General features: G+C 32.3%; 3 protein-coding genes across 5 annotated transcripts; 1 reads left to right on the top strand and 2 right to left on the bottom strand.

Annotated features, from left to right (window-relative positions):
• Positions 1-1618: 1618 nt before the first annotated feature.
• Positions 1619-2356, top strand: LOC129950435 (uncharacterized). The gene is made up of 3 exons (XM_056062377.1): positions 1619-1755; positions 1822-2109; positions 2174-2356. The coding sequence occupies exons 1-3, from the start codon at positions 1702-1704 to the stop codon at positions 2354-2356; spliced, it is 525 nt and encodes a 174-aa protein (XP_055918352.1). The 5' UTR covers positions 1619-1701.
• Positions 2357-7754: 5398 nt separating this feature from the next.
• On the bottom strand, positions 7755-25765 carry LOC129952550 (F-box/LRR-repeat protein 6). 3 transcript variants are annotated; one of them, XM_056065186.1, is made up of 10 exons: positions 25626-25765; positions 14892-15660; positions 14562-14831; positions 14280-14490; positions 13990-14159; positions 13786-13926; positions 13561-13728; positions 13258-13490; positions 13057-13191; positions 7755-12988 (listed from the first exon to the last, which is right to left on the bottom strand). In XM_056065186.1, exons 2-10 carry the CDS (start codon positions 15585-15587, stop codon positions 12742-12744), a joined length of 2271 nt encoding a protein of 756 aa, XP_055921161.1. In that variant the 5' UTR covers positions 15588-15660; positions 25626-25765; the 3' UTR covers positions 7755-12741. The 3 variants fall into 3 exon arrangements, with proteins under 3 accessions (XP_055921161.1, XP_055921160.1, XP_055921159.1); XM_056065185.1 differs by having other exon boundaries at positions 25586-25727; XM_056065184.1 differs by lacking the exon at positions 25626-25765 and adding an exon at positions 21987-23102.
• On the bottom strand, positions 25631-26852 carry LOC129950436 (UPF0605 protein GA14893). The gene is made up of 4 exons (XM_056062378.1): positions 26812-26852; positions 26274-26688; positions 26052-26217; positions 25631-25920 (listed from the first exon to the last, which is right to left on the bottom strand). The coding sequence occupies exons 1-4, from the start codon at positions 26850-26852 to the stop codon at positions 25631-25633; spliced, it is 912 nt and encodes a 303-aa protein (XP_055918353.1).
• Positions 26853-27959: the final 1107 nt, after the last annotated feature.

The raw sequence follows: 27959 nt of genomic DNA on the forward strand, positions 1-27959 counted from the left end.
AACATTTTTGGAATAAACTGAAGTTTAGCAATAGGTCTTTAATTTTCCACAGATCCTTTAGCTCCAGATTTATGCAGAGGAGTAATCAGAGAATGTTTCCACGTATCTAAAAATATACCTTGTCGCAAAGACATGTTAAAAATATAACACAGCAGGGCTGTTAAATTGTATTTATAAAATTTTAAAAGAAGTGGAGGAATATTATCTGGTGCAGTGGGAAAACTAATGTCCAGAGATGATAAAGCCGACAACACATCATCTAATGATAAACAAATTAAAACCGGTGTGGTTAATTGCATACTTTCCTCCTTACAATGATATAGTAATTTCCCTACCAACATTAATTTTTGTATTGGAAAACACTCAAGTGTCGAAAATCTAACTTAAAAAATCTATTTTTTGTAAATACGACAGTTGTCCAGCTAACCATTGTATAAATAGTTGCACAACTCCTTGTTTATGAAAAATATGCAACAGTTTTATCTTATTCCGCTTTATTAATGTGCTGACATAACTGTTGTCAAGAAAGAGTAACCGGTACTAAGATAAATAACAACATATGAAAGTCAAAATGTAATGAACTGTCAAACAAAATTATAAAATCTAGCACGAAACAGTTTTTATTGCAATATGCGAAGATGCATAATTTTGGTTGAATAAAAAGACCTTAAGGGGGTCATTTTTGTATGACCAGTAAATATTTACAACTTTATTCAGTTTATTGTCATTTATTAACATAGTTCGACGTTATAAATATAAAATTGTAATTAAAAATGTTGTAAAGAACACGAGTTGCACCGGTGTGAAGAACTCAACCTCGAAAAAATGGGCTCGCACTTCCTCCACGATTCCGGCTGATTGGCTCATCTAAAACAAAAAAAGTTAGCAGCGTTTTAATCTGTGAGCCTAAATGCATGGAATTATCTATCATGAAATAAATATACCAAAAATTGGACTTTTGGGAGACATTTCAATGTTGGAAGTTCATTCCATGCATTTACATGTGCTCAATCCAACCCATTAAATTTCAAGTCATTCAGTCAAGCCGTTTTTGAGATAGAATGGAGGAAAGTTTGAAAAACACAGTTCTGAGAAAAACTCGTTTGAAGTTTTAATTCCTCTTAACTACGAAAATATCGACTTACCTTTCAATCGGCGATGCCTGGTACATAGAGTATTCATTCCGATTTATCTTAAAAATCTTTCAAAGCAGATTGTTCCCACTTACGCGCCGCTCAGAACGTGAGATTCGCTTTTCATCATGTTTCTCAATATAAGTATGGGCTTAACTGACATTACTTTCAAATTACCTTCAAAACCTTCATTAAAGATTTCCTGAATAACTTTATCAGTAAGTTTACTTGGTGCTTTTCCACCGATTCCTTTATTATTATTAAACTAGCAATTTATGAAAACAAAAATCGATTTTTGAACCCATCACATGGAATGACCCCCTTAAGAGGCGTTAATTTTCTGTCAATGTAAACTCTTGTTTACAATACTCTAAGTAATCACATGTAGTTGCTTGTTAATTTATTTATTTCAAAACAACGCATGTCATCGCATCCACAATCAATTTTGCAGTTTCCTGTTGGAGGTTTAATTCAGTTCAGTTGCAGTTTATGATATAGATTTATTAATTTCCGCTTCCGTTAGAGTTCTTGAACTTACATTATACTTTTATTTCGTTAAACTATAAAAATGACTTCCGATGAAAAACTATGTGACGCTTTAAAAGCTACTATTGATGATTTGGTACTGAAGTTAAATTAAATTCTTTTCATTTTCAAATTCTTAAACCTAAAATTTTACTCTACACAGAATGAACACATAAGCAACCATCAAGAAATGGAAGCCATAGAAGCTGAAAACAAACTTCTTCGTGAAAAGAAAGCCGAGCTTATAGCCAATCTTAATCGGCCATCTTTAGCTACAAGGTCTCTAGTTATGCTCCAAGACATACAACTACGTCAGAAAAACTTAAATCTGTTTCGAAATGAGACAAGGGAGAATTCAGTAGTTAGATTTAAAGATCGTGTTCGTGAAGCTGATTCAGAAACCTCAATACTAAAGCAAAAACTTAAAGGCAATGATAGTTTTATGAATTTGGTAAATTTATTTAAGCTCATTTTTTTGAAAAATATTACAATTTCAAAAAGTATAATTTATTCAGCCCTATCATGAGGTTTTAAATAAAATCCGTGGTATCGAAAATGAAACAGCTGAACATCGCCTAGTAATCGAAAACCTGAGCCTAACTGACCAACTCTCTGAGATCGAACAAACTGATGTCGAAGAAGCTGAAGATGTTCGTTTCATAGGAACTTTGAAAAAATTAGCAGAGGAACAAAGGTAGGTTTTTCAAACAATTTTACGTTGTCATAATTATTCAAATAATTTGTACATTTCAGGCAACTTATTGAGAAGCTTAAAAGAAATTTGAATAAAGACTAAATAAATAAATAAATAATTATGTTCGTTATATTAAATAAGATGAAAATTAAATGAAAACAAATTACACATGAAATAAATAGACCAGAATAGAAGATAGTAGCATATGTGTTTAAGATTTTTTCTTTTAGATAAAACACAATCGAGATACAATAAGCCAGATAAGGAATCCAAATGATTTTATGGTTTCAATTTAATCTTCTATGGTTTCAAACTGTCCTTCTCCTCGTCGCTTTTCGTGAGATCCAAGTAAGGTGAGTATGGCGGCAAAGACAAACTTCTCTATTCTGGCCTGAATCAAGGCATTAGTTAAACTTGTGGTATGTACATATAAGGACTTTGTCCTGTGGAAAATAAATAGTGTCAACCAAACAGATCAGAAAATTTTGGAAAGACTCATTCCAGAACCAATTTATAGATTTCCGCTGTCATTCAAGCTTTGAAAATTCAAACTCAAACTTGGCTGTAAAATCTAACAGCTCCCTGTACCATCACAGCGTTCGTTGCTGTGACTTCTTAACAAGATCCTCTTTAGTGTCATATCATAATATTAAAAGTTATAACTGCTTAAAAGTTCTTTTCACCAGGAAACACGACATGATGCCATTTTGTATTTGTTAACTTTTTGCTGTTTTGACAAGCTTAACATAGTGATGGCTTTTTATTAATTTTCTTTCACAGTAATTTGATAAACTGTTGATTAACTTTGGTCTTACTTTTAACTTATCTTCTATAGGGAAACTGCAACGACCATCACCGTTATAACCTCGAATGTGGGCATTTTTTTCCATTTATGTAACTTGCAAATATTGTTGAAGTAATCTTTCCAATGGTTTTTAAACTACTAAAGGCTGATTTTTTAAAAGCTATAAGAAAGTTTTTCAAAAAAAAACACATACAATTTAAAAAAAAATGCCTGCAATCTTTATTTGAATCGGAAGTCCATATAATTTAATGTTTGAAGATTGTTTCTTGCATATGTTGACCTTGACTGCCCTCAAATGGTCCATCCGCTTAGTCCAATTTTGACATACTCTTTCCAACATTTTTGCCAAAATCTTGTATTTATAGACATAAGCTTTTACATAGTCCCACAAAAAATAGTCTAAAGGCGTTAAATCGCAAAATCTAGGCAGTGAATTGACGAGTCCCGAACGTGAAATAAAATGTTCACTGAACTCGCATATCAATAAGTCCATTGTTGCGCGTGGTGTGTGGCATCGTGTTGTTGAAACCAAATGAAAGGCAAGTCAAGCATGCATTGTGGGCAAAAAAAAATTTGGATATCATCTCGATGTAGCGCTCACCATTCACAGTTACGTTACGATTCGCATCATATTTGAAGAAGTACTGACCAATGATGCAGCCAACCCATAAACCGCACCAAGCTGTGACTTTTTCTGGATGCATTGGTAGCTCTTGAAAAAATGTTCAACGATCTTCTGCATTTTGAACTTTTGCCTCAATCTACCAAACGGTAGATTATTTTGAATCACCTTTATTCTGCAGGAATAGTCAAGGGGACATCTTAAGCTAAATTATCCTTCATCTTTCCTCTTTCTTACAGTGCTTCTGGCCGATCTTTGTCGCTGAATACAATATAGACCAAACTGAAGATAATTGACAGTGAAAAAAAACACGAAATATTCGTCAGCTGTTTAAACTGCTGCCAAAAAGGTAAGAGCTAAAAAATCACCCTTTATATTGTTCTTCATTCCATAACACTAATAATTTATTTTCAGGATTCAAAATTCCAAAATTCTTAAAATCATTCGTATTTGGAAAAAAACATCTTTTTAAGCTTCTAAAACTACAAACAAAGAAAATGTTTACAAAACGCCATAATTAAACATATTAATTTTACCAAATGAACCGTCACATTTTAAGTTGGGTTCTAATGACCTGAACCTGTGTATGCAAGGATAGAAATACATATATTCGCATCTTAAAAATAAGGAACACTAGAAAAATAAATTGTAAGAGAATCAAAAATAATTTGTATTCAGCCTTATCACAGGCCCCGTCGTAATAGATTCTTAGTACGAACCCCGAATAAATCTATCATTGGTCCCGTCGTACTAAAAAAATTTGCTACGAAATTCGGAGTTCGTGAAAATTGGTATCACTAGCCCCGAATGAATAGGAAGTTTGGCAGTTTTTTCTACGAACAGTTATTTTGATCGGAGTTTTGAAAACAAACAAAAAATATTAAGCTTGCGAAGATAAATTAAATAAAAATAAAATATATGAAAAGAATCATGTAAGTTTTAGTATTGTTTTAATGTGAAAGTGTTTAGCAATGTTTTATTTTTTTTTTTGAGGGGCAAATAAAGTTATCACAAGTAAAATTCAATTCGAAAGGCTTTATGAAATGCTTCAAGAAAAACTTGAAATTGCCCAAGGATTTTCAAAAATCCCTTCTAAAAACACCTCTAGCTGGAAAAAAGTAAATTGAATAAATTAGTCCAAACTTTTTTATAATTTAATTTAATTCTTAAGTGTGGTTAAATTGGAAGGCATACATCAAGAGGAAAATGGTTGAGAACAAAAAAGAATACAAAGCTACAGGTGGAAGAGCAAATATAATGCATGTTTTTAGCAGCCTCGAAGATTTTTTTTTTATTTATTTATTCATCAAATAGAGACACAGCTCTTAAAGACTAATTAGAACAATAGTAAGTTTATATAAATAATAATAAATAAAACAAAACAAAAAAAAGAATGTACAAGTAACATTAACCACCGAAGTTTATTATTAATAACAATTTGTTTTAAAACAATCCCTACTTAAATATAAATTAAAATCGATAGCATTACAAACAAAATAAGCTTGTCTTAAACAGCGAGTTAAGGGTTCATTGATTCCATAATTGACCCTATGAAAGGGTACACAAAATAAACGATTATTACGTAATTCACTACAAGGAACATGAAAGCCAATCAACGAAAGCAAGTGAGGGCAATTGATTTAATAATTTATTAAATCTGTGACAAGCTTTACATCGAAATAAATACGTCGTGATTCTAGGGATAGAATACCCCACAACAAACACCTGGTGTTATATGAAGGCATATCCGTGTTCCAACGCAATATCCGAATTGCAATTCTAGTAAAGCGTTCTTGAATTCGTTCAATTCTCACCGAATAAGTTATATACATAGGATTTAGAGAAGTCTTTAGCTTTCCTGGAAATAAATTTAAGCATAGAACTGGCCTTAGAAATAATATAGTCAATGTGATTAGCAAATTCGAATTTTAAATCAAAGATTACACCCAAATCTTTTTTCTCAGTGAATTGTGTTAAGCTTGACCCAAGTAAACTGTAAGAAAACATAATTGTAGAGGTGCCGCGACAGAATAACATACTATGACATTTAGAAACATTTAAATGAAGATCGTTGTTAGAACACCAAACGGAAAGATTATTAAGATCATTCTGCAGCTTTATACAATCGGAAATAAAATTAATGCACAGGAATAATTTAAGGTCGTCAGCATACTTCAAACAAGAACACTTTGTTAGACAACTGGGAATATCATTTATAAACAAGAGAAAGAGGAGAGGACCCAAATGACTTCCTTGTGGGACACCGGAAGTAACAAAAACAGGGTTGGAATTAACATTATTAATACGAACATATTGAATACTGCCAGTAAGGTAAGATTTAAACCATGTCAATAAATTGGAATGAAAACCGATGTTATGTAATTTGGAAATTAATATTGAGTGATCAACTCTGTCGAACGCTTTCGCGAAATCAGTATACACCACGTCACATTGGTTTCCTTGTTCTAGAGCTTTGAGTATGTACTTATTACTATTACTAAAAATTATAAGATTAGTTGTAGTTGATCTTCCACTGATAAAACCATGCTGCAAATGCGAGATTATTTCTTTCACAGAAAAAAGAATTTTTTTATAAATAATTTTTTCGAATAGCTTAGGGATCACAGATATTTTGCAAATCGGACGATAGTTGGTTACATTATTTTTAGATCCTGATTTAAAAACGGCATAAATAAAGAAACTCTTCCATTGTTTTAAAAAACAACTTTCACGGAGAGAACGGTTGAAATTTATTTCAAGGGGGATTGCTAAGGAAATGGAGCATTTTTTTAAAACAATAGGAGCAATTCCATTATACCCAGAGTGTTTATCTTCATATAACTTATAAAGTTCACAGATAATATCTTCTTTATCAACTGATAATTGGTTAATATTAATCAATTGAGATGAAGACATCAACCAAGGCCTCGTTTCATTATAAGAAGGATTAAAGATGGATTGAAAAAAGTCAGCAAAAAAATTGCATATTGTGGACGGATCACTAGATGTTTGACTATTATAACGTATAGAATTCGGTGGAACTTTTTTGGTCATTTATAAACTTAAAGTAACATTTACTATTTCTTTTTACTTTAGATTCAATACTTAAAATATATTGGTTGTATAAGAATTTATCAAGAAAATTGAATTCACGGTTACAAGGTAGAAGGTGTCATAAGACTGACTGGCCTTGAAACTTCGACCAGAGGAATAAAAGATCCACAATCTTTTGGATTCGAAAATTCTTCCGAGCCTTTAGAATCAAATCAACCTTGTGAAGAGAACCAACTTGCCGATGTTTCGATGTCATCATACGTAGTTGATGTGAGAAATGTTCCACGGCGTCTTCCAACCACTTCGCGTCAATCATATGATTCATCCAGTCTTCGTGTATTTTCTTCATTTATTGCAAAGACAATACTATCAATTTTTAAAGACAAAAACAAATAAAAACAAGAACAAATCGAAAGATGAAAAACGAACTTTTATTTAATTTTCTTATTTTGACGCAAATCAGCTGAATTTAACACTCCGAAATTAGTATTTGTGTGTGGCATTGCTTTTTTGAATTCGTTCGGGGCTTATGATGTAAATGTATTCGTAGCGTAACACAATTTTCGGGGACTCGTTACGAGGGACTCTGTGATAGGGGTGATTATATTGGCCAAACATAATTAACTCTTTTCAAGTTCTTGCTTTTCTTTCGAAACGAACATGTTCCCGAAAAAGCACGTTCCAAGAAATCGTTTCCAGAAAAGAAAGTATCAAATAAATTATTTTTAATAACGTTTTATTAATGTTTTAATTCATTTGTTTTTTTTTCTGTTTTGTATTGTTATAATAATTTTTTTCTTGACTTACACATGTTTTACATATAATTTTTGTTCACTTAAAATTAACTTATTTGTGTATTTTATTTAAGATCTAATAATATATAATTATAATTAATTTAGAACTTATGTAATTGCATCTAAGTTTTATTTATTTTTCTTTTAATATTTAACATTTGTTTTTCATGCTCTTTATTTTGCCATTCATACGACATAAACTTGAAACAAACTTATACATATATATTTTTGTTTTTATTTATTTATTTAAATTTTTCTTAACTATATTTAAAAAAAAATCAAAACATATTTACATTTTGCGCAAAAAACACATAACTGATAGCGTTTTTACCCATCTACATAATACAGTAAAAAAATTGTTCTTTTTTGAATTTTTGTTGAAAATAGAATTTATTTTATTTTTTCTTTACAAAACAAAAATTGATTAGTTTAAGTCTACTTTTTAAATTTTATATTTATTGTGTATAAATTATTACTGTTTTTTGTTTGTTTTGTTGAAATTCAAGCTTTATGGTTTTGTATGTGTTTATCTTAAGCTGTTTTCTTTTTAATTGTTATTTAATGTGCTAGTTTTAACTTTTTTTTATTTAGCTAGTACCAGTAAGACAAAAAATTAATTGGGGCTAGGTCATACACTACACGAGTTGTTCTTGTATCAAAGATGCGAGTTTTTCAATTGCTTCTGATAAAAACCCATCTTTTATGTTTTTCATTTAAATAAGGACCAAAATATACCGACAGATGTTAAGGAAAGTATTTACAAAACAAAACAAAAAACACATCATGCTTTGTTTTAATTTATTCTTTACTATTTCTTCTTTTTTTGTTATATATGTGAAAAACTGTAAAATCATTGTTCATCGATTTTTTAAAATTTAATTATACATTCATACGTTCTTATGTAATAATTATGATTTTTTTGTTTGAACTTTTTTTTTATACACACAATATGTCGGGATATTTGGAAGGAAGGATAAGGCTCGGTTTGTTTTTCTCTTTCTCATTTTTGTTTATATTTAATTTTAAATGCAAATAATTCCTTACTGCTTTATTTATAAAAAAAATAGTTATTTCAGCTTCAATGTTCCTATTTGTACACCATAGAGTAAAAATGTTATAGAATCAAATAAAACACTAAGCTTTTAGTTAAAGTCCAGAAAATCCTTACTCCATGGTGTAGTTTTCATGACATGACTATATTATTTTTTTTATAAATTGTTTGAAAAAGCCTAAATTTGATTGACAGATATTTTTAAGACTCTTAAAGACTTGCGCCAACACTAGATAACATAGTGTATACATAATTGCGAAAGCAAATAAGATATAAAACTGCCCGTGAATAAATAAATGTATTTAAAACACTCAATCATATTGGTATTAATTAATTTATTTATACATTCAGTGTAAAATCAGTGATGTTCAATTTGATGATGTTGTAGAAACCTTCGTACCAATCTATTAAACTCTTGGAACTCGCTAGAACAATCTATACTTTTAAAAAAGCAGAAGATTTAAAACTAATTCTCATTTGCATGCCAACATATTGAATCCAAGGTCCTACTTGGAATTTCAAAAGGAACCTCGTAATGCAGAAATATTAATGTTTTTTAGAAATTCCTTATTTTTTGGAGGGAAATATTTTGTTTGCAAAAGCAAATCATTTTTTAATTATTTAATTTAATTACAATATTCATAAATTAATGCATGTTTTATTATGTTTCTATGGCTTGTTATGAGTTCTTGTAGTTTCCAATTTTAAGTAATTAATAATCAAAACCAAAACTATATTTGATTGGGGCTCTCGGTTCATAATCGCCATAAACTCAAACTCGCGAATTGTATGCTTAACCTTTCTAATTTAGCTTTACTTAATAATCCCCAAAGACGAATTGGAAGATCAAAAATTAATTAAGATTGGAAATATTTCTTTACCTCAAGAGAATAGAAAAATTCAGATCAATTGAAAATGATATTTACTGATTCGAGTTTATTTGAATTGTAATTTAACATTTAAAAAAGTTTTTTGGAAATATTTCTTAACCATTCTATTTATTTATTCTTTCCTTTCACAAAAGTGCCTTTTTATTCTTGTTATTAATTATATCGCACAAAAGTAAGTAAAAACGTCATCTGCTCCACATATATTCATTAAGGCTCATTTCCTCACTCGCCTTTGGTCAAAGGTCCAACTTTCTTGTTTCTTAAAGAATTAGTCGTTACGTTAATTGAATTGGAAGCATTTTTTTCACCCAGAAACGGCTGATCATTCAGATGCTGTGGTACTATATTAAAGTACTCAGTTAAACATAAATCGGCCTTAAGACATATCCCCTCGCCGGATAAAATTCGAACAATGAATAGCAAAGCAAAAGTATATAATTTAAATATTGCCGCAAAGTATGAAATCTGAGGAACTCTATTTTTTGTTTTTGTTTGTGCACGGTGCCGTGATAAACCTCAATTTAAAAGAAAAATTGTCATCCTCTACCCGCTCTTGTTTTGTGCAGAGTTGGCAACAACTTTGTTAATTGGCAATTGGATTCTTTGAATTATAAAAAATAAAAAAGTAGGTAAATTTATAAATTCACGTTTGGTACATATCAACTCGATTTTAAACGTTCAGCAATTTTAATTTTATTTGTGTTCATAAGGATTAAAAAGTTCCATCAAATTATAAACTAAAAACCTAACGAAACAAAATTTAAATTTGCAAACCAATTTATTTAATTTTCAATTTAAATAAGGTGGTGCATCAGCTTGTAGAGAACCAGAACCTAGTGACTTACAATTTCATTAATGTACGCGAACACTGTTTATAAACAAACTCTTGGATAATCTGTCAATTCCTTGTGAAAGGCAGTACCTGTACAAAAAATTATGTGGCGCAGGCATGGCATGGCATGACATCCCTACGCACTAACCATCGCGCCACGGGTACTTGTGCCCTACTCTGTAATGCGTTTCGAAAGCAAATATCTTCGAAAACGAATATTTTGTACTCTCTATTTCTAATGCGGTTAAGAATTTCTAGTACTTACGGAATGACAAAAATCCGTATTCGGATTTTTCGTACCTGGCAACGCGTTTCCCAATGTCATTGTTTCTACAAAAAGAGAGGTAACGAATTGCAATTCGAAGGTCGTTTTTAAAGGACACAAAAGGAAAATTGTGTTAAGTTGTGTGAAATAGATAAAATATAAGTAAGGAAATAATAATTGTATTCAATATTTAAGCGAATAAATTCCATTATAGTGAAAAATTAGCGGAAAATATGTATACCAAACAAAAGCAATTTGAATTTCGTATAACTTGAATCAAAAGACAAATTTCAACACAAAAATGAAATGACTATGAAAAAATTCAGCTTAAACTTTCTAAGCTTGAATTATGAAGAGAGATGTGACAATTGCAAAGCAGTGAAGTGTAAAAAAGTCTTTTTTGTGATTTGTTTTGATTTTTTTTTTGTATTTTTTCTTTGACAAATCTCATAAGAAATACTTCAAGACTAGGCAAATCTATTCGATAAATCGAAAAAGTACTAGATGATTGTTTTATTCGATTTGAACATTTAACAGAGTACGAATTCATATACGAATGGAATATCAGATTCGAATCGGATTGGCTTTCGAAACGCATTACAGAATAGGGCCCTTGATTTCCTTTAAAAGCTGTTCCAATTATTTTTTGTCTAAGCCTCATTTACTAGTTTAAATTTATGCTTTCAAAAATTATCGAGCAAGCAAGACATTTTAGAACATTCATGTGGAATTATCTTTATCTTTGTTATTGCCAGTTATAGCAAATGAGAATTTGTTATCAAGGCATTTCTAATTTTGTTAACTTCAAACAACTAAATTCGATCAGCTTTTGGGTCTCTTTGAATTTTGTAAACTCATATATCTTAACCTTCAAGGATATATTGCAATTAAAAGAAAATCTATTCAAGTCTTAATTAATATACAAATTAAACACATTTTTTTAGCACAAAAAATATTTAACAACTTATCACAAAAACTTTGATAACAAGTTTTTTTCTTTTCTTTGTTTTTAATATTACTTCTTTCTTTTTTTTATAATGTATATATATAGTTATATATTTAAAACTAAAAATTAGCTACATAACTGTATAAAATAATAGTTAATATTGGTTTTTCCAGAATTACTATTATAATTTTATTACGTAAAAAAAGTTTTATTTATATTTAATATTAATAATTTTTTTTTAACAAAATTTTTGTTTTCAACATTCACTCAAAATAAAAATAATACAATCAATATTCAATTTTGAATAGCTTATAATATAAATAAGAATGTGTACATTGTATATTTAAACAAAATTGTTTGTGTGCTAAAAAGGAAAACAAAATACAGTATATTTTAAATATACTACTAATTTACCACGATTGCAAATAACAAAAAATAATATTCAAAATTTAAACGATTGTTGCATTGTCATAGTGCACATTTTGACAGGCATGAGAAAGGGGTATGGTATGGTTATTGGTTAAGGCAGGCTTTTAGAGAATTGAGAGATTAAACTTTGTGTGTTCTGGAGTGGCATATTGATTGGGTTGGTTCGGAAAATTTAGCCGGAGATAACATAAAAAGTAACTACGTCACATGTCATTAAAAATATTATACTCTTTAATTGTCCTTAGTTCAAAAAATACTAAATTGGTTTAGAAGTTTAACTTGTTTTTCTGCTTGGTAAACTTCAGACATAATCTCGGATTTAACTATCTATTTGAAATGCTATCTTAATTCATTTAAAAAGTGAGAAAACTCAGTTTGATTTTTTTAGTACACTTTTTGGTTCTACAATTCTACATGCGACATCTTTACTTTTTAATATTATTTTTTGTTTAACGCTTACCAGCAGCGAATAACCTTCCATAGCTGGCTTTTTAGCTTGTATAAGCTTTAATTCTTTCCTGAGTGCTGCTGATGTTTGTTGTATATATTTTTAAAAATATAAATTGTGTGACATTATAGATTTTTATAATTTGTGGTTTTCTTCTTTGTTTTTTAATTTGACTTAAACTAAAATTATATCTATTTTTAATATGACTTCCTGTTCTTAAATTGATACCTCTCTATTGGTTCGTGACGTGACATCAATTTGCAACTGCGCCATCAGTTTTGACTTGTCGTTGACTCAATTCAGCGGGTAGTTTAACTTTCATTTGGACTTTTAAGACTTCACGAAGTTCTTGAATTTCTGTTGGTCCATGCATTAGTCGTTTTACACCACGCGGGAGACCACGACACGAAGACAGATTTATAGAATTCATATTCGGACAATTCGCTAGAATTTCCTTAACAGCATCTTCTGAAACCGATGATCCACAAAGGTTGAGATGACTATATAAAAAAAAGAATAGTTGTACATATTTTATGTTTTTGTTTTAACAAAAATCTATTAAACTAACCTTAAAGGCGACTCGCTACCCTTTTCCGCCAGTGCTCTAAGAGCATTATCAAGCGGTTGTTGCACATTTGCCCAGGCCAAATCTATCTCAACTAAACTATGCGCCCACTTCGAAGCTATCAACTCCAGACCAGATCTTTAATTATAAATTGAAATTTAAGAAAAAATTGTATTAAATAAATTTTAGTTTCAGTTAACTTACCCAACATCTCTTGTAACAGAACATCCAGACAAAAATAGATGTTTTATATCCCAGGCTGGTAGACGAATGAGACTTTCGTGCGTTAAACGCGTACAGCCTCTTACGTCCAATAACTTCAGTTTGGAACTACTCTTTAAAATCCTTTGCAGATGTTCATCGCTTATGAGTCGAGATTCGTCTGTTAGGGCTGCCACAGAGAGTTCCTCAAGATCAGGAAAACCTGGTGAATCCATCTAAAAAATGTTGTTGTTTTTTTGTCGAATTTTAAATCGAAAAAAATGTTGATAATTTTGGATTTCTTACCGCTTCCTGGATTGATGCTTGACTGAGAGTAACATGGGAATTAGTAACACGTAGAACTTTTAATTTCTGACAACCATGTTGAAGTTTTTCTACATGCAGTATACCATGCGAAATGGCAGCCGTACGAACGTTTGAGAGATCAAGAAGAACCAAATTGGGACAATGTGACTAAGGATACAAAATAGAATATTAATGCAATTCACCCAAATATAAGTATAAACTTACTGCTAATATTGTTAAAATTTGTGGGATTCCAGCAAGCCTATTATGAGCCAAGTGTAAATGGGTTAGACGACCATTGATTGTTTGTAAGGAATTGCACAGGGATTGGAGGCCCACAGCACTTTTGCTGGCATTCATTTCCACCTGGTGTATATAAAAAGAAAATAAAGATTTCTTATTTCGGTCGAAAAGAACATCAGTTCTTACGTTTATCGAACTCAAGTCTAAACGCTCAAGTTTTGGTATGTTGTCGACGAGAAATGTAAGATGATCCGATGTGAAGCCTTTCCATCCATTCAGGGTAATGCCAGTAAGATTGGGACAGCTCTCCGAAAGCTTAGCAAGGATGCATGAAATATCTGTTACTTTCCAGTTAGCTTCAATTTAAAAAAAGAAGATATTTTAATGTGATATATTATGAAAAATCTTGTTTTTGAGTTAACGATTTCAATTGGAGTGATTAGCTAAAAATGTTAAGTAGGAGTTCAAATACTTACAGACATTCAAATCGGTGCATCCTCTACCCCTATTTTCAATAAACCACTTAAGTTTTAGTTCTGTGCGATGTTTTTCTTTGACCCATGTGCTAAGATCCATTGAGCGCCATAACGACGAGGATAATGAAACATTTCGCCACAGAGCACAAACTCGTCCCAATCTAAATAGTGTCGGCAGAGCACCTTCTTTTTCCACGACGTTGTGGAAAATCTTAGAATGAAAACAAAATACAAAATAATCAAACATTTACTAATACAAATAAAAATAAAGTAATATCTTACTTTTAAGAGCACATTTTCGGGAATTGTAGATCCCCAGGCACTTTGCTCAACGGGTTCCTTGAAGTTTGTCGAATCGCCCCGTTTAGGTCGGTCAGAGTTGTTGTTTGTTGGTCTTTCTCGCCGGCGTTTTGTTTCGTACTCAGAGTCATCACTATCGACGCGTGTTTTCGACTTGCGCGACCTTTTCCTGTTCGGTTTAGTTTTTGTTGGTGTGCTACCGCTGTCCGATTTTTTGATGCAGAGTTTAATGCCAATCTTATTGTCACTAATCTAAAATTACAAATATTCCAATTAGCTCGAATTATAAAACAAAACCAAAACAAAACTCACCTCACTCTCGTATATCGCAACCAATGCTTTCGATTTCTTTTGTTTGCTGGACTTTGGTTTGCTGGTTTTCTTGTTCGTCGGCAACATGAGCGGTTTGCCTGTTTTGGGAATTGTTCCGTTAGCTATAATATTGATTGGTTGGACGACTCTTGGTGATAGATCGCCACTACCTGACGCTGGTGAAACCCCTGAAGATTCTCCCGATTGTGCTGATGTGGCTGTCGCTGGTGTGGTCCCTACAGCCAGGCCACCACCAGTTGAACTTTCCCCGCCAACATTTGTTGTTGGTGACAGTTGTGATTCTGAAGCTGGTGAAGATGTTGCAGTGTTTGTTTCATCTGTTTGGGTTTCTGACTTTGGAGGCGATAGAATATTTTCTGGTAATGTAGACTCTTGTGAAACATTATCAATGGTTTCTGGACCTTGTGATTGCTTTGAGTTTGTATTCGGGCTACAATTAACCTTTTCTTCTTTCATCTGATTAGTTGTTTCGAAATTGTTGCTAAAATTTGAACCTGACTCCTTTGAATCGGAACTTGCTTTTGACCTAGTTTCCCTTTTGTTTTCAATCGCATCTTTTGGTGATACACTCGCCATGTTAAGTTCGGCACACGAATCGGAGTTCTTCCGATTGTTTTCATTTTCAGTGTCAGCTTGCATTGAGGCTGCCTCATTTTTATCTTCAGAAAAATCCATCCTGCGTTTGGTTACTTGTAAAACTGAGTGCGTTTGTTTAGAGACTTGGTATAGGTACTACATTTGTTCTACTCTGCGTGATGTGAAGAAAAAAATGTATTTAAAAATAAGTTGCAAAATTTATAGACTTTTAATTTAATATGTAAATAAATTATTGAGTTTACATTTGTTCAATCCACATTAAAAATATTTAAACAACAAAGCTTTGCGTCACGTGAAAATTTGAGGTGTCGGAAGGCACCAACTTACAAACACTTGATATTCCCTACCAATCACCAGATTCCTTTATCTGTGATAGGAAGTTTTCTACTATCGCGCCATTTAGGGATGGAATCGAAAAATTACTTTTTGTTAACTCTTAAAAACATCAACAAATGGGAAAAGAATAGGAAGCAGTAGTTTGTAAAACTTTAAGTATTTTGTAATTTCTTGTTAAAAACAAATAAGAAATATATTTCAGTTTTTGGAACAAAAAATAAAATGTTCTTTAGGACATTGGCCATCAACAAGATAAGTACTAAACGGAAGGAGACTTTAAGTATGTACTAAAAATTGTGAAGCGTAGTCATTTGTACGTTCCTATTAACTATAGAATATGATTTAAAGCAATGATTGTTGACAAAATTAATGATACAGTACTGTGCAACTATCACCGCCTATCAAAAAAACGAACATTTGTAAATATAAAGAAAGTTGTTCCAATCAAATTATTTGTATTTCTTTAGAGTTTTGTATTATGTCACCTTACAGTTCATAATCTTAAAGCACGGTTCCACAGGCAAACATTAGCAACTAGTCTCTTTTTGATAACGGTTAATGTGATTTATTTTGAGGTTTTTAAGTTAATACGTCTAGCTTCATTTGTTTAGTTAGTTTTAGACGGGACTTTGATCGATAAAACGGTTTTTTTAAGATAAATTCCTTTTAAATAGAAAAAAAAGATTTTGTTTTAAAAATAGCGGGATATAAATTATTCAGCGAATGTAAAATCCAGAATTTTTAGTGATTTTAAAAAAGGAGGATCACAAAAATATATTTCAAAGAAATATTCCATTCACAAATCAATTATTTGTAGAATCATCAAAATTGGAACTGTGTTATGCCATCAAAGAGAAGGAAGTAATCGAAGCACCACAGCAAAAGATGATTGAAAAATAACAAATTTCTTTCGAAGAAACCCCACGGCATCATTCAGGGAAGCAAACATTGAACTTAGGTTACCCATTGACCCATCAACTATGAGACGCCGCGCACTGCAGGCCGGATTGCGTGGTTTTCAGATAGCAAAAGAGCCATTTATTTTTTAAACAAATTTAAAAGCTCGTATGGCTTTTGCAAAAACTCAACTTAATTGGAGTCCCCAGAAATGGAAAGCGGTCTTGTTTTCTGACGAATCAAAATTCAATATGAACTGATCGGGTGGAAAACAACATGTAGGGAGGCCAAGAGGTGAGAGTCTAAATCCAAAATACACTAAAGGGACGGTCAAACATGGAGGTGGTTCAATTTTAGCCTTGGGCTGCTTGTCTATCCAAGGAATCGGGCCAATTCTACAAGTGAAGGGCTAATTGAAGTCTTAAGACTATGTAGACATCCTTTTTAACACTATTCTGCCTTATTTCCATCGGAAAATGGACGTTCCAACACGACAATTATCCCAAACGAAAGTCGTAGCTGGCCAATTATAGAAAAAAAGAGGTGCCATGGCGAGCCCAATCCTCAGACCGAAACCCAATAGATAACCTGTAGGAAATTGTGAAGAGAAGAAAAGGAAGCAACATTTTTAAGCACAAAAGTGACCTATTCGCTGGAATTCAGAGGCAATGGAATGGCATTCAAAAAACGGTTGTAAATAACTTTATAGCTTCGATGCCCAGAAGATGTATAGCCGTTATAGGAGTATTAATTTTATCAATATCAAACAAAAATTAGAAAACTAAAGACAAAAAATATTACTGTTTGATTTTCTTATGATAAATGTTGGAGGTTCTAGTTGAAAATGTTTTGCACAGTACTGTATTATTCAAAAAGGGCTTCAAATAAAATGAAAAAAAAAATATTTTAAATGTTTAGCAAAACTAAAAGTTATACAATTTTGAAATTACTAGCTCTACGATTCGAATCGTATTTTTTAATTTGTTCTGCAGATGTATTAAAAATTGTTCAAACTTGATTAAAAAATAAGATTCAATTGCAACTTTCACATTTTTTTAATTGTTAACAACATCGATATTTTGCTTATTAAATCCAAAAGTTGTCTTACAAAATTTAAAAGAATTTTATTTTGTATTTTTTTAAATACAAGCATCGTTTTTTCTTAATTGATTTTATTAGAAGTTAATAATAAATAATACGAAAATTATTTATTATTAAGTTTTCTTCAGAGAAGTGATACGATTTTGATTAAATAAATTATCAAACGTAATCCAGCTGTAAAGAACTTCTTTGATTTTTGTGTGTGTAAACCTGAAAGTATTAACTTTTTAAGAAATCGATTGATTTTAAACACCCAGAATAATTTTCTTTTAATGCTTAGTTTTTTGGGCATTTATGCCCGTTAAGCAGTTATAAAAAACGCTCTATTTCACATATGAATTTATGTATTTCTATATACAGTGATGTCTACCTTAATATCAACTAGCAAAAATCAAACGTAAATTTGTTGTTTGTATTTATTTTCAAAAACATATATAAATTAACCCCATAACATCCGTGCTCAAAACTAAACGGATTTTATACAAAACTTCGAGTCTTGATGTTTAGGTAACGGTTTTTCTTGTCATTTGGATCGCTGAAATGCTAAAAATACAAACTTCAACGGTTTATGACATTATCAAAAAGATTGGAAGCGGAAAATCAGTAGAAGAAGAACATCGTGTTGGACGCCCTCGCAAAACAACAGCATATTTTGTTCTAAAGGACCTTTTTGCGTCGTCGAAAAAATTCTGTGAAGATCTAAATTTATCTATAGCGATATCAACGGTAAGAAGTGTTTTAAGGGAATGCGGTCTTAATGCATTCCGATCAGCAAAAAAAACCACTACTTACTGAAAAACATCGTAAGAAGAGGTAAAATATGATAGGTGTTTGGAAAGACTTTCAATTTCTTAATTAAAATATTTAATCAGGGTTGAATTTGCAAAACAACATCTGAACATCTGAAGTGTGCTTTTCAGTGATGAAAGCAAATTCAACTTATTTTACTCCGATGGTAGATTGACAAAAAGGCGCTGAAAAGTAAAAATTTAAAGCCAGCAAATGTACTCCCTACGGTTAAGCATGGTGGTCAGGAGTTGGTCCGATACATCAAATCGCAGGAATTATGGACCGTTTTCAATATGGGGATATTTTGCCATAAGCTGAAGAGGAAATGCCTTTGCGTTGGGGTTTTCAGCAGGATAATGATCCCAAACATTCATCAAAGCTGCTAAAAAGAGGGGTTTGCAACAAAAAATATTTGTGTCTTAGAGTGGCCGTCCCCATCGAGAACTGGTGGGCTGTCTTAAAAAGGAGGGTTGGAAAGAGAACGCACACTTCAACAAGTTCTCTTTTTGCAGCTTTGAAGAATGAGTGGGAGAATATTCCTGCCTCGTCGATGCCAAGAAGTTATTAAAAATAAAGGTTACTGGACAAAATATTAATTTTTAAGATTTAGTGGCTAAAATCCGGTTAGTTTTTAGCAGACGAATTTATAGTTGTTTGTCATTTTTAAAAACAAGAAAACCATCAAATTTTTGTACAAGAATAATTATTACAAAAATGGACACCGTTGAAATTAGGTTCAAATTGCAAAGAAATGAAGAATGGTACGAGCAAATTGAACGCAGAGAAATAAGAGATATGTAATACCAAAAAATCGACCTGAGTGAGAAAAGGTTTGAGCTATCGTCTTTCTAAAGACGGATTTATGTTCTTACTTAACAACACCATATCATCCGACTTGACTACTCGCAAAAGACATAATGCTGCTCTGATTATCATTAAGTTATCAGCAGCATTGATTTTTGTCGGCAACAGGAGGTTACCAAAATCAAATCGGTGGTGACAAGAACGTTGGAATTGCACAGAAAACCATGTCAAAAATACTTGCCAAAGTTTGGACTTTTATCGAAAGGGTAATGTGCCCGCTGATAAAGAAGTTTGAAATTAATAAAGAAGAGAAACGAAAGTCCAAACGCTATTTTTGGTAAAAATTACGGTTTCCCGGTGTAATTGGGTGGTTGATGGAACTGGTATTCAACATTTTACTTACACTTTGACAAAAAAAAACTTCACTCGCAAACGCATTTGATGTAGAGTGATTATTTTCGATTTTGCCTTGTTTTGAATTCTACTTTCGAGTTAAGTAGTTCCTCGTTAATTCGAAAGTTCATAAGAATATAGTTGGCACTACTAGAACTATTCGATTCTTGTTGGTTCCAATGTAGTCAAAGAGATGCATAGTACCAATTTTTCGAATTCGGGCAATTTCATTGTAGAATCGAGTTCCATAGTAGGGCCCCAGAAGTTAACTTTTATTTTAATTTTTCAATGGAATGAAATCATTTTCAAAGAACAGATAATTTCTTATACAGGGTCCAGCAAAAAAACCTCCCGTATGTTTAGACGTTTATATATACAATTATTTAAAGATAAAATGGTAATGTTTAAAACTAAGTAATTATTTTATTTAATGTAAATGGCATAGTATTTAATTTAAAAAAAAATCAATACAACTTTTCTGTTAAATTGTTTATTTATTTGTCATTGCCTTTTAAAATTTGGGAGATCTCTTTATCGGACCCATCTTTTTGCCGGGCTCTGTATGTATTATAATTTCGAACAAAACAGTATCAAGGAAAGCTTTCCGTTTTCTGATTATTGCCACTTGTCCAATGACAGGAATTGGAATGATATCTAGGAATAACCACCCTGTCAAAAAAAAGTTTTGAATGGTCTCTAAAACAGGACACATTTGTCAGACACACAAGTGTCCCGCTATGGGAGAGTAAATTGTATAAATAAATACCTATTCGCCTAATTTATTAAATAAACGCCTTTCTTTCAGAATACTTGTTTGCCCTTTCTTATTTTTTTTAGATTAACTATCTTTGGTTATAATTATTAATTGTGATTTGTTGCCCTTTGTGTATTCCATAAGCACTGAACAAATTTATGAACTGGATACTTTTAACTCACAATAAAATAATATTAAGTGAGAAAATTTCAAATTTGAAGAACTTTATTGGTTTGATAGATTAAACTTGTAAACTGCAGACATAAATTGTAAACTTTCAGTATTTAAATGACCTTGGAAACAATTAAGGTAGGTAGTTTCATGGTTATGAAATACATATGTATATGTATGTAATTTGGATACCCTTTTTTGAAGTAGGAAGTTACATACTTTTAATAACGAATGGAATGCCATATTGCCATATTCATTTCAACTTTAACTTGGATTTGGGGTTCTCAAATAACTGTCTATAAAAATTTGCTTTTGTCAAATTTAAAAAAAAATAATTTCTTTGGAAAGAACAAGTTTCAAAACTTACCTACCATATGCACTCATTATTTATAAACTAAAAACAATCTTCTAAATGATTCAATTTTACCTTAAGCTATTAATTTGAATTTGTAATCAAAAACTTTAAAAACCTTTAGGATATTTAGGTTAAAACTTATTAGGTACCGATACATATATTTCCAGGTATCTAGAACCTACTTATTCCTTTTTTGAATTTAATCTATCTATCTTCCAATGATGAGTCTAATTTTTTTTAAAGTTTCCTATCTCCTACATAAAATATTACAAAATTGTTTGCAAAATATATTTACCTTACAATATTTTTCTATTATTATTATTATCAAAAACAAAACAGAAATAAAAAGAAGAAAAAGAAAAAAACATAAACAAAGCCGAAGCAATATATGTAAATAACGACAGAGGATGATATCTATCCATCAAAGAAACTTTGCTAATCTAGTTGTTTCACATTTCCCTCCCAATTCCAATATAAAATTTATTACAAGTTTTACAAAAGAAAAACAAATAAGTTCCAATAAAAAATTGCATTAAATACAAATCCCGCCGGCAATTACATAAAAATAATAATAATAATAGAAAAACTCAGGTCTTATTACTTGCTACTAGAAAGAAAGAGAAGCATTGAGTGTGAGGAGAGAGAGAGGATGAGGGTTAACAGTTACAATTTATTATTCTTCATCTTTATCATCATCATATGCATATCACACTTCACACAAACCCCCGTCAGAGTTCTGATTCCATCTCCCTCACTCTCCCCATATCGTTGTATATATCTTTCACACATCAACTCTTAATATTATTTATATTTTAATTTATTACTATTCTTCATAAATAATTAACGAATTCACAACATAACTTTCACATTCACTTACCTGGTTTATAAATTCACTTGCGAGTAGCAGAAAATGCAAAAAGAATAAAAAAAAAGCAAAAAGTTAGAGAAATAATCGAGATTATGCCAAGTGCTATCTCTTTCTCAAAATGTCATAAATAATATTGTAAACACAACACTGGCTACCGTCGTCGTCGTTCTAGTTGATGTCGATAAAGATGTAACACCACAAAAATATGTTTTTCTTATTTTTAGGTCGCTTTTTCTTCAATCCACTTGTGTTATTTACAATTTACACGCTAGTTATTGCACTTTTAATAAATTTTCTTTGCATTAAACGAGCAAGAGGTAAAATACATTATTTTTCAACGCAATGCGATGGTGTTTTCTTATTTGAGGAGAAACTCGATGTCGAACTCGAGAGAAATAAGGTGTATATAAAATTTTTGATTTGTTAACGAATCCACAATTCACCAACAAAAATGGTGAGTTTCTCTTGTATGGTGCGGCGCGAGTCACAAAAAGTCGAGACACAAATTCCAACGAAAAACCAGCGATGGTAGGATTCGATTTCGATGTGTGTAAGAATATGGAGTCGTCGCGTCGCGCTCACGAGAAAATATTATTTACTTCTATCTCGTTCTTCCTTCTAATAACTTCTCAACAACACAATACAAATCCTTCTTCTTCACAGCGACATGAAAAAGAAAATTAGCAACAATTTATCTGTACGAGAGAGTCAGCACTATACACAGTAGATGCATACACTGCGGTGTTACCAAGTAAACAAGTGCATGTTAAAAGGAGACAGATTGCATTTTTAGGTCATCAAATAAACTTGGTGTCATATCTTTTCTTTTTCTTCGAGTAAACACCTCGCACAAAACGACAAGAAAATCAAATGGATGGACGAAAAGGAAAATGAAAAAAGTGCAAAAAAAGTTTCACTTAATGCTGGAGTGGTAAATTTTGATTAAATTATTTTCGCATATTCTCAATAAGAAGACTCTGAATGTTTTGATTTAATTTTTTTGGCAGAATTTCACAGGAATTTTCCGCGAAAAATTGATTGCGCTCGTTTTTCTCAATTTCCGACGTATCCACACACTACTCAGCGATACAGAGAACTTTTTTAATCTGGCTGTTTTTTTTTGTTGTGTAGTTCTTTTTTCGCTGCGCTGGTTGAAAAATTTTCTGCGATGTGGGAGATGTGTGGTGAAAATAACAAAGGTGAGAAAGTTTGTGGATGCACCCATTTTAACGAAAGATTTTATTAGGAGTGTGTTCGGTGAGTATGCAAGGGACTTGTTCTTGTTTACATTACATTCCGCCTACATGACATGAATAATGTTTGAATTATGAAGTCAATTTAGACATAAAAATCGATGGTTGTATGTTTCTCTGTGAGAATTATGCTCAATTAACTTGAAATGTCTACATTTTTCCACATCAAACAAAGTCAAATTAAAAATGTCAGAAATTATGAATGGCTGCTAAACCTGGTAAGATTGTACGTTTTTCACAAAAACGAGAAGCTTACCTTTAGCTTATGGCGTTTTTTTTACATAAAACCCCAGATTCCGGTTTAGTGGGAAATGAAAAAAGCAATAATATTTCAATTTTACCTAGCTGCATTTAATATGAACAGTTGGTTAGAAATTTTGCTTTTGGAGGGCGTGGCATCCACCCAATTTTACCACTCAGATTTTGTAAAGTAATTAAATTTGAAACTTTCTTTTGAAAATCATAGAAAAACGATAAAAACGGAACATTTCTTTTGTAGAATGATAAGATTTTGTTGAAATAGGTGCGTATTTTGGTTTCAAAGGCGGAACACCCTGCATCTTTCATAATTTTAAATCAAGTTTCCAAATACAATTTTCAAAACTTGATCAGTAAAATGAATATGAAGTTCAACCTTCGCAATTTTATTTTGCGCACACTAAAGTGATTAAGGACCACGAAGACGACGAACCGAATTCCGCTGTCAGTCAATATGATCCATTCAACATAGACGAGGAAAGCCAACAATCCCGTCCTACTCAGCCGAAGTAAAGATTGCCATATCTAAGCTGAAGTCTAATAAAGCCGCTGGAGCGGATGGCTTGAAAGCCGAGCTATTTAAAGCAGCTGGAGATAAGTTGGTTGAGAGCATGCACCAACTTATCTGTAAGATATGGTCGGAATAGAGAATGCCTGATGAATGGAACCTCAGTATTGTTTGCCCTATCCTGACAATAAGAGACCCTCTAAACTGCACCAACTATAGGGGTATCAGTTTACTTAACATCGCTTGCTGCCATAATATGTGAACGTCTAAAGGCCATCATCAACAACCTGATAGGTCCCTATCAGTGTGGTTTTATACCAGGAAAGTCCACAGTCGATCAAATATTCACATTACGGCAGATACTGGAAAAACCCAATAACACCAAATTGACACCCACCATCTTTTCATCGATTTCAAGGCCGAATATGACAGCATCTACAGGGACGAGCCGTATAGAGCCATGTCTAGTTTTAGCATCCCTGCCAAACTCGTCCGTTTGTGAAGGATGACCATGTAGAATTCATGCTGCTCCATAAAGGTTGGAAACAACTTAACAGAACCTTTCGATGTCAAAAAAGGTTTTAGACAAGGTGATGCGCTGTCATGTGATTTTTTTAACATCGTGCTTGAAATAATAGTGCAGAGCTCACACGTCAACACTAGAGGCACTATCTTTCAAAAGTCTGTCCAATAACTGGCATATGCTGATGACATTGACATAATCGGAAGAACTCAGCGTGATGTCAATGGTGCTTTTGTAAGTATTGAAGCAGAGGCGGAAAAATGGGTTTAATGGTTAATGAGGGCAAAACAAAGTACATGCTGTCGACAAGAAAGGACACAACACCGACGTCTTGGTCAAAACGTCACCATCGACAGACGTAACTTTGAGGTAGTCAAGGTCTTCGTCTACCTAGGCTCCGCTGTAAACGCAGAAAACAACACCAGCGCTGAGATCAAACGCAGAATAACTCTTGTTAACCGCTGTTTATTTGGGTTAAGAAAGCAATTGAGTGGTAAAGTCCTCTCTCGAGGGACCAAAGTGTCGCTATATAAGACCCTTATCATCCCCGTCCTGTTTAACGGTGCAGAAACATGGACTATGAAGAAAGCGGATGAAAGCACCTTGGGTCGGTTCGAGAGAAAAGTGCTTCGTGTGATCTACGGTCCCGTATGCATCGAAGGGGAGTGAAAGAGAAGATGGAACGACGAGCTGTACGGGCTGTACAACGACGTAGACTTAGCCAGAAGGGTAAAAGTCCAACGACTAAGATGGCTGGGTCACGTAGAGCGCATGGAAACCAATGTTCCGTTTTATCATAAATGCTATTCTTACTAAAAATACAAAATTCTGAAAAACAAGATAGAATCCCAAAGGAAAAATTAACAAGTTACCAAGTTTCGCAATATTACCTATCAAATAAAAAGTAACTGAACTATGCGCTAAGCAGGTCGCATGCATTTTATGTCGCAAACCCTTCAAAATTTGGGTATTGAAGACTTCCTAAAGGGACTTTTTATTTAAATTCAGATTTTTACCGGACGGAGTATATTGTTTTAAAAAATTAAAACACTTTCATATTACTTACTTTTATTTAAAATTAAATTGAATATTCCAAAATCTGTTACCCTTTTTATTTGTTACTTTCAAGTTGTTGTAGATTTAGGCCTCTCTTTGCAAAAGTCGTGCTTCTTCCGAAAGTATGGCCGAATCTGAATCTTTCACCTGGCACATGACCAGCATAACTACGCATCAGTCCCATTTTTCGAAGATAAATTTCACAATTCGGTCTTGCAATTGGCACTGGTTGTCTATTCCGCTGATGCATGTAATGGTTTAAGAAATCAGAAAGTGCATTTGTTGTAAGCGCTTTATGATTTTCACCGCAACGGCTAAATGCCATCGGTATATGGCCTCCATATCCTGTGTAAATGAAATATTTGTTTCATGTAATAGAAATAATGCTAGTGTTTGGCTACAATATCCGAAAAATAAGTTCAATTTTTTGGTAAGCTAAAAGCCTAAATTTCCACCTTACTGGGAAAGAACCTTACCAAGCTTAATACGCTTTTCTGGATCCTTATTAGCCATAAAATGTGGAGGTGTATGCTTCGAGTATGGCTCGCTAGTACGTTCATCGTCTGGATGAGCTTTTCTTATTACACCTTCAGCTTCTTTTCTAACAGGTATAAGTGGTACTTGATAGTGTGCCCCTTGCAACTTAAAAAAACCGGAGTCTCAATTGAAATTTTATGACCCACATCTTAAATACTTACCGTAATGTCTTTTACTTTTCTACCAAAAACTCCCTGTTCACTTTCTAGTAAAGTTCTATGCTCAAGCGTTCTCCGCTCGCGCTTCAATCGCTGCATATATTTTTCATGTTCAATAACAGCATCTACAGCTGCTGCTGAAAATCGATCTCCAACTTGTGATTGAATCCTCGGAATAAATCCATCGTATCCGGGAATAATGGGGGGTTCAAAAACTATATCATTTTGTATTTTTCGCCTTTTGGCGAATTTAATTTCTTGCGGTGTTGGTTTGTGTTCTGCAGGTTTCATACAATTTGGATTGTTAACCACAAGGTTTTGTGAATGAGGCACACGATGATCGCACAGTAGTTCATGAGTTAGGTTTCCGTAAGTTTTGCCAAAACGGTACATATATTGAGGACTATGCCCCGTGTATCTAAGTACATATATGAATTTAATAATTTAATGAGTTTTTCAAAAATATGATTATGTATAATATTTTATGAAAATTATTATAATAAGAATAACATTCACATCAACAAGGGAAGAAGTGGCTTACCCAAGAGTATAATGTGGTTCCGGAGTTAAAACTAGTTCCATAATAATTCTTTTTTCGTTTTTTTGATTACTTAAAATTTGTATACTTAAGAATTTTGTTAACGCGTTTGATTAATCAAAATAAAATAAAAAATATTTATAATTAAACTACTACATATTTTATTTTATTTTAAAGTTTTGATTTGTCTAGTGATCCCTTCGCATTTTTTTTGCTTGCTGGCAAAATTTGCGAATAAAGTCGAGAAGACAGCCATTAGTAGATCGCATTTTAGTTTTCAACTCAAACGACGTTGTTCATAATTTCTAATTATTAGTTTTATAACTTTCATACGTGTTGTAACGACCTATTTGCCTTCCTTTGATCCTTGCTGACAATTTATTGAACCCTTAGCTCAGTGGTGGTTGTGGTTCTTGGACCCTTCAATGTCGTTACAAAAAATAATATTGCCAGACTCTGCATCTTGGTGTTGATGATGCGCGAGACATCGCCTCTACCCCCCCTACCTTGGTTAACTCCCTCGCTAGAGTAACCCCTTTGGATGGCTTCTTCCTCCCTTAAGCCATCACCCTTCTCATCATCATCCTCTCATCCTTTATATTAAAAACAATTACTCCATGATTATGTACTTATCATTCAGAGAGAAAAAGATATGTACGTTTTCATTTCAGACATTTAAATATATTTTTAATTAGAAATTTGTTAATTTATAAAGCTACATATATCATATTTTAACTAATCTATTTAAGTTTAAGTTACAAATACTAATTTCATTAAATTGATTCAATTAGGTAAGTGCACTAATAAAGAAAAATAATTCAATCTATATTGGCAACGCAAAGCACAAAATCTTAAGATTTGAATTCAAAAGTATAACCGCGTCTTCGGCTTATTACAATTATTTTGGATTTGAATTCCTTTTTTTTTTTTTCTTTTCTTTTTGATTACTTCACTTTAAGTCAAAAATCCCCTTTTCAAACCCACCCCACTAATTCGCGCAAGTGTTAAAACAATATATTTTTTTTTATATACACATATAGGTATAAGTGCAGAATAAATAATTATCAAGTTAATCAAAAAGATATGTACAAACTTACCCCTTTCTTCCTCGAGAAGTGGCCACTGCTGTTGGATAGAAGGTTTGTTGCACC

This window comes from Eupeodes corollae, chromosome 3, assembly GCF_945859685.1.
Source record: "Eupeodes corollae chromosome 3, idEupCoro1.1, whole genome shotgun sequence".
Classification (NCBI taxonomy): domain Eukaryota; kingdom Metazoa; phylum Arthropoda; class Insecta; order Diptera; family Syrphidae; genus Eupeodes; species Eupeodes corollae.